At 41.6% G+C, this 14,401-nt stretch overlaps 1 protein-coding gene across 1 annotated transcript in view; it reads left to right on the plus strand.

The window, feature by feature from the left end:
- NF1 (neurofibromin 1) overlaps positions 1-14,401 on the plus strand; it is a 464,504-nt gene that overhangs the window by 115,080 nt on the left and 335,023 nt on the right. The window contains 1 exon segment of the mRNA XM_030222524.1: positions 6,003-6,193. Within this exon segment, the coding sequence (XP_030078384.1) occupies positions 6,003-6,193 (191 nt within the window).

Raw genomic sequence — 14,401 nt, forward strand, 5'->3', positions numbered from 1 at the left:
CAAGAGTCAACGTTCAAAGCCAGTAACGGATAGCTTGACATTTAAGAAAAGGCATGCCATCAGTCAAGTCCTCTCGGGGGAGATCCGATCGGCTGATACAGCACATTCTTACCCAAGAGAATTTTAAAAAACTGCTGGAAGAAGGAGAGTATGCAGAGGATCATGTGTACAATTGTGATGAAACAGTACTGTGTTTCAGAATGTTACCAGATCATGCTATCAGCAAAAGATGATGCACACAAACGGGAAGGTTTTAAACAAAGAAGGATAGAGTGGCCATTCTTTTTTTGTGCAAATAAATCGGGCAGTCATAAAGTGAAACTACTCATGATTGAGAAGTCAAAATCACCCAGGTGTTTTCATCATGTGAATATGAAATCTTTGCCCTTTGAATACACAAACAGCAGGAATGCTTGGATGAACTCTTTATGGACTGGTTTCATAAGTCCTTTTTTTCAGCAGTTAGAGAGCATCTACACACACTCAAACCAAAGACGAAGGCCTTTCTTCTAACTGCCCAGCAAACGTTCCTGCAAAAGAGCTTGTCAGCTGTTATGGTAAAATCAAAGTGTCTTATCTACCAAAGATGCAACTTCAGAGATCTAGCCCTTGGACCCCAAGGCATTATTTCAGTGTTTAAAACAAACTACTGACATGAATTGATTAAGAGGATGTGGTGGATAACACAGCCACAGTTGATGCAGGTCTAGCATCACTGAACCTGAAAGAGGTTGCCACCTCGGTGGAAAAGCCTGGGACTATCTCAGCAATTTGCATTGAGCGATACCAGTTAAAGGGGTTAGGATCTGTATTCTCCTCATTGACAATTGAAGAGGAGGAAGATGATGGCCAAGAGGAAATGTTTTTTTCCTCCAGGGGACGTGCAGTTAGCTTAAGAGGCATTAAAAAAAATTCCAACATGTTCATAATGATACCCTGAACTGGGTTTCAATTGATAATGAGTGCCGCCACTTATGAGCATATGACTGATGAAGAAATTGTGGCAAATGTGCAGCGAAATGTCACACCATCGGAAGACCTTGCTGACGATGAGGAAGATTATGATGATGTTCTTTCTCCTCCTCCACCTAAATTTTCAGAGGCTATACAACATCTTGAGGCAAGTTTGAGATGGCTAGAAACTCAGGATATGGACAGCATCAATATTTTACAGCCACAAAACACACTTGATTTTGCAAGAAACAAGCAGTTATGTTAAGAAAATAGACCATACTAGATAAGTTCCATTACTAGTGCAATACTGTACAATAATGTTTCAATAATGTTTTACTGTATATATACAGTAATTCAGCTGCACTATGGGCTACTCCTCCACTCCACTCTGGATAATTTCCTGTACTAGTACTGTACAATAATATTTTAATAATGTATGCATACAGTAGCTCATAATCTCATCAATGCGGAGTCAATTGAAAATGAAAACAAATGAAGCAAGAATCGATCTGTTGCCTATGTTTGTGGGAAATAAATATTTTGCAACAGATCGATTCTTGCTTCATTGTTTTCATTTTAAATTGACTCCACATTGATGAGATTTTATGGATCTCAAACATCACGTTATGATGGGGTTCCACTGTATTTCTCATCAGCTAGAAATTCACTAATTTTAGGCAGTCCCTAAACTCGACTCCCATTGAGCTCACTCTCGCTCAGTTGGATTGACTGGTTGAATGTCATGCACATATATCTTGACAGAGATGTCTTTCTTTACAAGCAGCTGACCTAGAGGCTGGGTATAAATGTTAAACAGCAGTGGCCAAAGGGCTGAACCCAGGGGAACCCTTTCCCAGTCAAATAACCTCTGACTCCATTTCAGTTGATATGAGTGGTCAGACAGAAAAGAAGAGAACCATGACAACATAGTTACCCATCTCTCAGACAAACTTTGTAGCAAATATCATAGTTTATAGTGTCAATTGATATTTGATGACCTTTGATTTTATTGCAATTTCTATTCTACATTTTTGCACTAATTCATTCTTGAAAGATCAAATTCAATTTTTGTTGATGGAGCCTTGTTGGAAACAAGATGCAGGGCTAGGTGGACCTTTGGTCTGACCCAGTATGGCAGTTCTTATGAATTGCGGCTGTATTGGCATTTAGACCATCTGCCAAGTCTGAGAAGCTTTATGCTTGCAAACCAAGGCATATGTCATCTACATAAATGAATTTTCTGGGCTGGGAGAATTCACCAATCCCAGGGGCAGTCTTATTTGTCTGGAATTTCCAGGCACTTACATGTTAAATCACCCTTAATAGTTAGTTGCTAATTAGGAGTTCCACTGGTTTGACATAACTAACATAGAGACTTTCAGCCAGCTCGACAAATAGATCAATGTGCCACACAATTCATAGACTAAATAAAATGGTGGGGAGGGTATATATGTGTGAGAGAAGACAATGGTGTTCAATGTATTTGAGTGGATAGGGAGTTATCTTCAGTTTGTAGTAGGGGACAGTGTGATTTTTCCATGGTTTGTTGGAATGCATGGATAGAGGCTGCAGATAGTGGAAGTGTCTGCAAGCTTGTTGTAGTTTAGGCTGGTCTGTGTGTGTTGTTTGCAAATGATCAATCAAAACCTGTTGCTCATTCTCAAACTCCACCCCACTGTTCTTTGTAATGTATTTATTTTGACAGCATGTAGTCACATGTGACTGCATATGTATGTGAGTAACAGAGACTGCATGTAAAGTTTCTCTTTACTTCCTTGCAGCCATCCTCTTTATCCCCCAACACAGCTTCCTGTTCCCTTTTGTATGGCTCCCTCCTTTCTTCGGCTACCTTGCCACTCTTAATACATTGATCTGCTGCTTACTAAGGCTATTTTTCTCACATCAGGGCTGTGCCTAGGGTCTCTGGTGCCCCCTTGCAGACTATCAGTTGGTGCCCCCCCCCCCCCCCCGGTGTGGTACAAGATGCAAAGGAAATAGGAGCTGAAAGATGGAGTGCATCTTTGTGGGATTGCTGAACAAATAGAGGGTTTACAACCACTTAGCTTTTCGTGCTTTCATGTTCACGAAAATAGAAATTAAATCTTTGATATCTAACTGGGCACATATATCATTCTCAATAGCAATCATGGCAAGGCTTACAAGCCTTTCTTGCGAAATACTTGATCGCAAATAATCCTATATAATCTCACCTCCAACAGGATGTGCCTGGGACCGTGCCTCCCTCGGAGGTGGTCTCTAGGTAGGCACGCACTGATGTCAGTGACAGCTGATACCAAAGCAAGACGCAGAGCAACTTGGACACAAAATCATTGAAGAAGCAACGCCTCGAAGGCCAGCACAGGACTTCTGCTGACAGGGGTTGGGGTCCCCCGTCAGCACAGGTACTGGACGGCGGCGGGTGACGGTTTTCACTGAGAAGGGGGGGGGGGGGGGTCGACTGGGTCGCGGAAAGGGGGGGGGTGAAAACGGAGGGACAGCAGAGTCTGGAACAGCGAGGGAGGGAGGGTGGGGGATGGCCTTGCTAGTACCCATTTCCTTCCCTTTTGAAATGGGCATTTTTTACTAGTTTTTTATGATTTTTAATCGTGAAAATGATCGCTCACCACTTGCCACACTGACAGGAATTGTCAGCAATATTCTTAGAAACAAATTGCTATACATTGCAAAATAAGATAGCAGATGTAAATTCTCAAAGTGGACATATTCCAAACACTAAAATGAAAATAAAATGATTTTTCTCTACCTTTGTTGTCTGGTGACTTTCTTTTTCTGATCATTGATAAGTCTCTGACTCTAAAGTTTAGCAATTTCATTAAAGCAAAATATATTTTCAAATATCACAGTCTCTTCCTATCCAAGGAGAATCTTTTATATAAAAACAAACACACAGAAAAAAAACCAATCAGATTTTCACTTACCAGCTCTTCTACACTACAAGTCAGCTAAACTTCCTCTTTTGAAACTACTGTTGGAACCACCAGCCAATGAAATGGCTTTTAGCTGTAGATATCCGGTTACCTGATAATTATGCACACATCATTGCAGTCATGCCCTCCTCTCGGTGTACAAGCTCAGAAAAAAAAAAAAAACTTTGAACCACTTACATATTTTAACAATTACACTATTTAGTTTTTATTTCTCCCCAGTCTCACTTGCACACCTCCCTCCAAACCTGGCTGTTCTCTTTAATTTGAATGTTGTTCAAGCTCACCCTGAATGAGGAGTTCTTCCCACACCAAAGACATATATAGCACTGGTTGTATTCTTTCAAACGACTTCAGCAGAGCCTGCCTGCCTCAGTGAGCACTGCGGTCGAAGAGGGGAGGGCAGGGGAGAGAGGAGAATCACAGCTTCAGGTAAAACATTTTAGCTGACCTCAGGAAAAAGGTGCCGGTAGGCGCCATCCAGAAGTCGGCGCCCCCCTGCGGTGCTTACCCTGCTCACTGTGTTGGCACGGCCCTGCCCCACATCCTCCCCTCCCACTCACCAAAAAATAAAAAACTCAGATGCACTATTCCCTCTTCTCTGTCAGGCTCCCTTTTAGTCCTTTCCCCGTCCCCATCAAGCGTTTTCCCTCTCAGGCCCCACATGTTTCCCATGAAATGTCATTTTTCCGTATTCCCCTTCCCCATCAAACTGCTCTATACTCTCATCATTGGTGTTCCCAGCCCTCTCCCTCATTAGACCCCAGTGTTCTCCTTCTTCCTCATTCAACATCTCCACATTCTCCCCTTTCCAATTATATCCCCTTTTTCTTTCCATGAGGCATTCCTTCTTTTCCCTTCCCATTGATTGAGGATTCCTCTTCTCCCCCAACAGGTCTCATAAAAGTGCCTCATGAGTTCTTCCCCCCTCTTCATGATTATACCTCTCGCTTCCCTCCTTGTAAAACATAACTATGCAAGCTAGCTTAGCTATTTTCTCTCAGTTGCTCCACAGGTCTCCATTGCAGTGGTTGGACAGTGTAGGACCAGTCAGAAGCAAGTCTGATCCCTCCTCTACTGATCTCGGACAGTCATTGGGAGCATACTGTCATACAGCCAGCTCTGGCACAACTGCTTTCCCCCATTGATTCATTTAGTCTGTTGCTGATCCTTCCCCCGCCATCCTCAGTGAGTGCATATGGCATACTGGTTGTCTCTGGATGAATGCCAGTCATGGCTTCCTGTTTCTGTTGTATGTCCTAGCTAGCTGCTTTCCTCCACATGGCATCTGATCAGCTGTTTCTCATTAAGCTATACTGCCTGCCACAAAAGTATGCAGTTTTACAGGATTATGTGCAATATTAGGCATACACATAATCCTTCCACAGGGTGTAACATCAATCTTAACAATGTCTAAATCTGCCTTAATGCTGACTATTACTGCTATCTCTGGTAGGCTATTTCAGACTTCACCATTTTTTTCTCTGATTCTTAATCCAGTATCTAAGACTGCTGACAAGTTTTCTGTAGTGAGATTTCTATTAAGTACACTATGCATCACAAGGTTTATACTACTGAAGGGAGCCCTGTTGGTAAATGCTGTTGGGAGTCACGTGAATAACCGTGAGGAAAGGAAAGAACTGAGTACTTTTGCTTCTTAAAACACCTGCTTTCCATCTATAGAATCCCACTGGAACTAGCAAATTGCACTTAATTCCACTGGCCACTGGAAGTAATTTTTTCTTCTTCCATGCCGTTGACTACACTCCATTTTTGGAGATAGGTGTGGTCTCTGGTATCATGAGTGGTAGGGGAAACATAGTACAAGAGTCTTTAAAGTAAGGAGCCATATTTTATCACTTACAGAAATACCTGAGAGTATTCAGTACATTTTTTGAATGGAATTAATGTGAGAATTACATTTGTACAAATTAAGATTTGAACTGAGTAAATTGCAGTAAACCATTTTTTTTCTGGATTCCATATTGTTTGAAGCTTGCATGCAAATATTGCGAGTTGGTGAAAATGAAGTTACAACATTAAATAAAATTAAATTAAAATTGTGACAAAGTACACGAGAGTCTGAAATATTTCTCTCTTTAGCAACCAAAGGACAGCATGCGGTTAGACGAGACGATGTTGGTGAAGCAGCTGCTACCTGAGATTTGCCATTTTATCCACACCTACCGTGAGGGGAACCAGCATGCAGCGGAACTCCGCAACTCTGCCTCTGGCGTCCTTTTCTCTCTGAGCTCCAATAATTTCAATGCTGTCTTCAGTCGCATTTCTACTAGGTATGTGTGCCTGTGTAAGAGTTGACTACTGTAACTTGTCGTAAGTTATGCCATAGTAGGGTAAAAACAAGTGATTATTTATTTATCGCACTTGATATTCCGCAATGGGCCTTAAAAGACTTCTGTGCAGTTTACAACAGTGTAAAAAGGCAGGAGAGGGGGAGAGATGGTGTAAATTAGAGAAGAAGGAGGGGGAAGAGAGAAAAAGAGGTTGTGGTGGGTATATAGGTAATCACTCTGCAGAAATGCCAAAGGTTTTAGAAAAGAGTAAAGCTTAGACATTTTCTTAAACATATGACTGGAAGGTTGAATTCCAGAGTTTGGGGCCAAGGTAGCTAAATGCAGTTTTACGGGAGTTGGTAAGGTAGAAGGCTGAGGCAGATGGGAGGAGGGAGGAGGAGGTTATCAGTCAAGTGGAGGCAATGGGATGGGGTTTTAGAAAATTCCATAATGTAAATTTATCTAGAAACTTTCATTTAGAATGGAGTATGATTTGCATTTCTATATTCATCAGAAACATTCATGTATCCTTCTCTAGGATATATGTTTTTGACAGCAGATTTTTGCTAAATGGGCTGCCTGATGATTTTTCACAGGAATGAAGGGGGTAAAAAAGGAAAACTGGTTGTTAGCATTATCCAGTTACAGGGATTACAGTTGAGCTGCATGAAGGTGGAATGGTCTGCTTGAGATTGCACACAGCATCAGTGTAACATGGTTGCCTATTTTGTTTAGACCAGTAGGATCCCAAGCCTGTCCTGGAGAATTTGCCAATGGGGTATCAAAAAATAGGCAAATAGGATCCGAACTTCCTGGTGTCCCTCTCCACAGAGAGGGGCTAACCAATTGGACAGCATCAGCCTGGGATGGCCCACCCACTGATTACTGGAGGGGGACACCAGGAAGTTTGGATCCAATCAGTTCACAGCTCTAAAATGATGTCATCAGGGAAGTCCTACAGGGAGGAAGAGTTGGGACAGCAGCCAGCCAATGAGAGTCCATCTTCAGGAAGATGGGCATTTTAGGATGTCAGCCAGCCAATAGAAGGAAGTAACAGGAACAGCTGGGGGTGGAACCAAGCCTTGATGCTACTGATTCCTCACAGAAGAGCGGAGAGCAGCATAGCGAGGTTTTTCTCACTTTTTCCCAGCAGTCAGAGGCAGGGAGCTGCAATACTACTACTACTGCTATTTATCATACAGGTATGCCCATCCAAAAAAAAAAAAAAGTGTTTTTGTGTCTGCCAACAAAAAAAAGGGTAAATCTACTGCTATCATAGACGCAGCTTGTCTGCGTGTATGAGAGCCGTCTGTAGCATGTGCAGAGCAGCCACGCATAGCAATTGACTGTTCTGCGCATTCTCAGCTCACCGACTTGCTTCCCCCATATCGCATGCAAATGAGCTGGGTCGCAAAAGCAACGTGCAGCTCATTTGCATGAGATTTTCTTAGTGAATCCCTCTGTGTTTCTAAATCGGTAAATTTTTACCGATTTGGAAACGCAGACGGATCCTTAACAGGATCTTTGTGCATCTGGCTGTAGGTTTTGCTGTTACACAATGACTAAGTCCTTTCTCCTAGAAGTGTAAATGTTGCATCTGTAGCATCCCTAGCCAACTAGGGGTTATTTGAATATTCTGAGAGTTTGACAAAGTATATTCAACTACTTGGTGTGCATTAATAAGAGTAAGTTTGTAATAGGGCGCCTATTTTTTTTTTTTTTTTTAATGTGCCATTTTATTCCGGCTTTACAAAGGCAATGTAGCCACTCATGTGCCTTTAGTAATAGCTACCAAGAACTATTCCCAGTAATGCACAAATGCTCTTCACATCCAAGGCAAATGTGTGCATGTACTCTGGGTGTTTTTATCCTGGCTTGGGATTCCTGAAGAGACAGCTACAGCGAAAGACTTTGGTCAAAAGACTCTCAACCACAAACTATTGTCGCATTTTTGGCTCAGTCAGAATTTTACACACCTCAGTTAAACTTGGCCAAAAAAACAATACTTTTTTAACCTTCAAAATGCCCCCAATTCCTCACATCCAGGGCCGCCGAGAGGGGGGGCTGGGAGGACAAAATTCCTCGGGCCCGGGCCTCCAAGATGGGCCCGGCGCTGCAGTCCCCTCCACCTGCCCCTCTCCGTCCACCACCGGGCCGGGCCCCCCTGAATTTAAATCATAGTGCCTCACCTCGACATCGCTCTGTGTGAAAGAAGCGCAGCAGCGGCAGTCTGCAGATCGCCTCCCTTCAGGCCTTCCCTCCCTGTGTCCCACCCTCATCTGATGTAACTTGTGTGAGGGCGGGGCACAGGGAGGGAAGGCCCGAAGGGAGGCGATCTGCAGACTGCCGCTGCTGCACTTCTTTCACACAGAGCGATGTTGAGGTGAGGCACTATGATTTAAATTCAGGGGGACCCGGCCCGGTGGTGGAGGGGGGCGGCGGGGGCCTTGCCCAGCCCAGTCTCTCGGCGGCCCTACTCACATCTGTTTACCTTATTAAATGTTTAAGCAACAAAATGTCTAACACTTTATCCATCCACTTCTTTGCTAATCAGTTCACCTGCAGTTTTGCAAAATCAATAAACTTATGAGTTATTTTTTTCTCTTCAGTTCCTGCTCACCCTACAACACCTGTCCCTGATTTTGTTCAAACCTCTTGTAGCTCTCTTTTCTTTTGTGACTTAATGCTCCTTCCATATTACGACTAACTAGGACTGTTACTACATTGAAGTTCTCATCCCTTTTTAATAACCTATTACCTTCCCATTTCCTGAATAAGTCCTTGATCCTCTCTTCACATTTCTATACACTCTGGTGCCCACCAGTCTTGCATCTGACAATTCATCTTTTTCTTAAGGTTCTTTAGGCAGATCTCTCCTCTATTTTTAACTTTCTTTTTATTTTATTTTTTATTTATTAGTTTCAAATTATACACCAAGTATTACACTTGTAAAGAAAAAGTACATTCGTCCATAACTTTATAAAGCAATATTCAAGAAATAATAAATCCTGACTAAGTACACACAAGTCCTCAATATTAGATCCAAGATTTAACAATAACCGGAGAATTAAAATAACAATTTTAAAGAGAAACAAAACCGGTCAGGGCTTATCATTTTTCTATTCAAGCTAGTTCTTTTCACTTCAAAGATCTTTTAGCTGTTATAAATTCAATAAGTTGTACAGACTCAAAAAATACATATTTGACCGATTGATAGCAGACAATGCACTTACAAGGGTAACGTAAGAAAAATGTTGCACCTAACTGGAGAACTCCTGGCTTCAATAACAAAAACTGCCTACGTTTTTTTTTGAGTCTCCTTAGAGACATCAGGAAATATACGTACTTTAAAACCCATAAATTCTTTTTCTCTATTTTTAAAGAATTTCTTCATAACCATAATTTTATCAATAGAGATAGCTAGAGTTACTAACAATGTTGCTGAAGCTACTAAGTCCTCTGTTGGTGTCTCTAGAATCGCTGATACATCAAATGGTTGCTCTTGTTGTTGTATAGAGGTCCCAGATATCCGTTGTGGTAAATAATAAACTTGAGTCATAGGAAGAAAATTTTCATCTGTAAAACCTAATATTTCCTTCATATATCTGGCTAACATCTCTCTTGGAGCAATAGTTACAGCTCTCGGAAAATTCAAAAGTCTTAAGTTATTTGCTCTTTGAGAGTTTTCCAGGTTTTCGATTTTTTTTCCTCATATTAGTAAGGTCTCTTATCATATTAATCTGTACCTCCTGTGTTTTTTCCATTTGTTGTACCGAGGTCTTAGATTTTCCCAGTAACTCTTTGTTCTCTCTTTCTACTGATTCAGCATTTTTTCCTAAATTTTTAACTCGTGTCTCCAAGTCCAAGATTTGTGGACATAGTACTTTTCCTAAGTTAGCAATCAAGCCCCATAAACTTTCCAGGGTAATCTCCGCTGGTTTGTCTTGAAGAAAAATCAAAGTACCTTGTCTTTGTGTCTCCTCGGCCAACATCTTCTCTGCTTCTGTATTCCCGATAACAGCCAAACTTCCTCCCGCAAGCTGAACGCTGTCTTCCAGGCTTAATCGAGGGCTCCTGAATCCTTCCGCCCCTCGACTCTCCGTCAAAAGATCTTTTCCCCCCTGAAGCTCCGCCGCTAACCCAATTCCTGGGTGCTTCGGAGACGACGCCAAGACCGGAGAGAGAACAGCCTGGGGTTGCAGAGGGGGTGCTCGTTGGTCGGGGCTAAGGCTGACATCATTCACAGATGGCGTTTCAGATCCTCCGCTTGTCCCGGATGCCACCAGCGTGCTGCCCTCCAACCTACCAGAAACCTCCAGTCTCCGCACATATGCATCAAGAGGGCCAATCTGTGAAGAGGTCAGTCGACCTGGGGGAACAGTGGCTGTTGACTTCCCTCTACGCTTCGGCATTGCAAGAAAAAAAATCAGAGCGTGGGGACCTACGACCGGTTCAAGCAGCCATCTTGGATCACCAATTAAACTTCATTGGTCTATTTTTAACTTCCATCCCATATTCAACCTGCCATTTGTTGCTAAAGTAACAGAGAAGCTGATTGCTTTTTAATTAATTGATTTTATCAATAAAATTAACACTTCACACACCATACAAACCAGTTTCTACACACACATGCTCCTCGGACTCTCAAACTACTTGAGAATAGATAGTAATAAGAGATGTTTTTCTTGTTTTCGTAGACTTAGCCACTGTGTATTCTTTGGATTTATAGATTTATTAAGTTTGCTTTCATTTATTGTTTGTTGTTATGTGCTTAGAATGTTTAGATAATGCAGAATATAACTATTATTACTTTTTAAAAATTTCATTAACATCATCATAAAAGAACTAATTTACAATACATGAATGACAGTTCCATATGCATACAGGTTTCCTGGTTAAAATTCCACATGTATTATGCCTCACAAAGCACATTGCTGAGTCTATGTCCAAGGGGGGAAGAGGGCAAGCCACCCCATTAAACAGTATTAAAAAAAAAAAAAAAAAAAAAAAAAGCCGCCAACCTTCACACAGCTCCCTGCTCTCTTTCCAGTGCCCACCCACCCACCCAGAGGGGTTGATGGTTCCACCTTTCAGTTACCCCTCTGCTCCTTCCCACCTAACAAGAAACCTCCATGCTTTACTCTTCTAACCCCCGTCCCCCCCACACAATTAACTGTTGCAATGTAATCCTGAAAAGGGATCCATGTCTTCTTAAGTTTCAACCATTTTATTGATGGTACAACAGGATTAACAGCAATCTCAATATACAACCAGTGAAAAACAAAACAAACTGAATAATGGCAAGATAATGAGTACACCATCAAGGTTTTAACATTTTCTCCTCCCTACCCAGCTCCACATCCAACCCCCCTGTCCAAGTTTAATATTCGTATCCTAGTATGGATCCATGTCTTTTTAAATGTACTGTTGTAAGGTCCTCCATCTTATAAATTCGTCAAGCTTTATCATAACAGTCATTTAAATGCATTTTTCCAAATATGGGGAGGAAAATGGGACTGGGAGAGTAAGTCGGTGATACCTGGAGCAAACTAAATATTTTGGGTACCCGGAGGATACAGTGTCGAATAAAGAAGGGGTGGTTGGGGGTTGGGAGTTGGGAGGAGGAGAGGGATGGGGGGTAGGTGTTGGAACAGTCGGGTTAGGAGGGAGGGGGGAAAAGGGGGGGAGTGGGGAGGGGAGGAAGGGGAGTGTTATTAAGAAGGGGAGATGCCAAGGGGGGGTTAAGGGAGTTGGGGGAGTTGGGGGGGGGGGAATTTATCTGTTAATGTTGCTTAAGGTAGTTAATATTACATCCTTAAATGGCAATAAAAATTATGATAGGTACTGCTTCTTTATGGTACCTTAGATGTGCTATCAATAAAGAGCTGCTGTTATTTTAAGGTTAAATACAGCTGCTAAAAAAGCTGTGAGAGACTAATACGTTATAAGGGGGTAATGCCATTAAGATTGTCTAAAAGTAACATGTGACTGTTAGTTATTGAAGAGCTATTAGAGTCTAGGTCATACATTTGTATCCCGCGCTTTCCCGCTCATCGCAGGTTCAATGCTGCTTATATAGTAACAAGAGAATACAATCTGTAGTATCTGAATCAATAAAGGAGGAATGTGGTAGGACAAATGAACAAGGGTAAATGGAATAAAAGTGGTATAAGAGAAAGGATAGGGATAGGTAAGGAAGTGGAGCAGTGAAGAGCATGGAGGGTAAGAAGATTGGTAGGAGGTAATTTCTGAGCCATTGTTGTTAATGATTAGATGAACCGGTAAATGGATGGGTAGCTTATGTTTGCTTATGGTATACTGCCTATTTAGAGGGAAGTAGGTGGGGGGGGGGGGGGGGGGGAATGTTATACACTGAAATGATGAACAACTCATGAGTGTCATTTGGATTGATCTTCCCGCACCTTTCTCAACCTAAACTTCCTCAGCTGTAAAGGGGTCAAATACAAACTCACACATGCGTCCAGCTTTTCCTACATGAGTGCGAAGATGTGGAATGCACTACCAACTCACTTGAAAACGATCAATGAATTAAATAGCTTCCGCAAAGCTTTGAAAACCTATCTCTCTAACAAAGCCTACCACGAGAACCCATAACGACTTGAACACAACCCTTATGCTCCTTTATTCAGAATGTCTCACTGTACAGCTGCATAACCAGATCCTCTTGTTTTCTTCTATCTCTTTGCAACACCAATTGTATTTCTTCCCTGTTATGGCGATGCCATAACAGATCTTTGTAAGCCACATTGAGCCTGCAAATAGGTGGGAAATGTGGGATAGAAGTGCAATAAATAAAATAAAATTTGTTTTAAACATAAATGCATTTTCCATCTTGCTGCCGCTACTAATTATCCAGCCATTAGCAGCATCCCAAACAATTTCCCTGCCTTTGTGACCCCCCTTTTCATCTGCTATGTCACCCTCAACAGGAACCAATTGATAATGTGCCTTAATAGCATATCCTACAATTTTCTGTACGTTGCCAAACACCTCCCTCAAGCTCATCACCTGAGGGCACTCTCACCACATAAATGTGTGTGTATAAATGTGTCCTTAGTGTTAAATCCACTTCAACAAGTGTCCTTCTCCTCCCTTCATATCCTTTTAAAGACCTCTGGTGTCATAGAGCTCCTGAGTAAAATAGTGTATTTTGTGTCTAAATGTGTGGTGTAAATAGGGCTCTTTTGCATTGTCCTCCACATTTGAAACCAGTGCTTCTCAGACTGTGGGCACCCACTCTTACTCCCATCTAAAGCTGGTATTTGAATTTTTCTGAGCACTCAAATTCTGAGGAAATTGGAAAATAAGAGAGGCTGAGATCTGCACAAGCTACAAAAAAAAAAAGAACAGATTCTGTCATCTCCTGCTGCTTGTCATCCCTGGTTCCACTTATACCATCTATAAATGGGGTTCAGCTTTCCTTAAAAGATTCTTGGGGGTTATATTTGATCAAGGACTTAACTTTCAGACCAAAATCTCTAGTGTTGTCTCAACAAATACACTTGGTTCATTCCACTCTAGATTTCCGTTCACTTCATATCCTTACTTTGATTATATTGTTGCAATTCATAATATCAGGGCTTAAAGATTGCTCAGTTAAGGAGATCATGATTCAAAATGCAGCTCTTTGGCTTGAAAAATATATGACCATGTTCAATGCAAAACTTAACACACAATAAGTGCAAAGCCTGTGTGGTTACTGCTGAGGTGCACTCAGGGTAGATGTTTTCCCCACAGTGAATGTATTGCTGATAGCATTTACTGTGGCCCTTTCATCTTTATTATTTTTATTATTAGGATTTATTTACCGCCTGTTTGAATGAATTCACTCAAGGCGGTGTACAGTAAGAATAAATCAAACATGAGCAATAGACAATTACAGCAGTAAAAATATTTAAAAAACAATACAGAGTATGGCATGGTTTACTATTTACAGTGTCAACATAATGCGTAATATAACATTATAAGAGTAAAGCAACATATAGATAGGTAAGAAAGTAGGAGGAGTTAGAAAGTAAGGTAATTGATTTAAAGAAAGTTGCACATGAGGTCAGAGAAATGGTTAAATATTATCTCAGCTAGGGTAGAAGTGGATAAACATGTCCTGCTGCAGTATATGCAGCCTGAGTCACTCCTTGTGTGTGTGAGTGAGACTGACGAGTTAGTTAGTTACTTCTTCCTTTAAAG

This window comes from Microcaecilia unicolor, chromosome 13, assembly GCF_901765095.1.
Source record: "Microcaecilia unicolor chromosome 13, aMicUni1.1, whole genome shotgun sequence".
NCBI classification, from domain to species: Eukaryota; Metazoa; Chordata; class Amphibia; order Gymnophiona; family Siphonopidae; genus Microcaecilia; species Microcaecilia unicolor.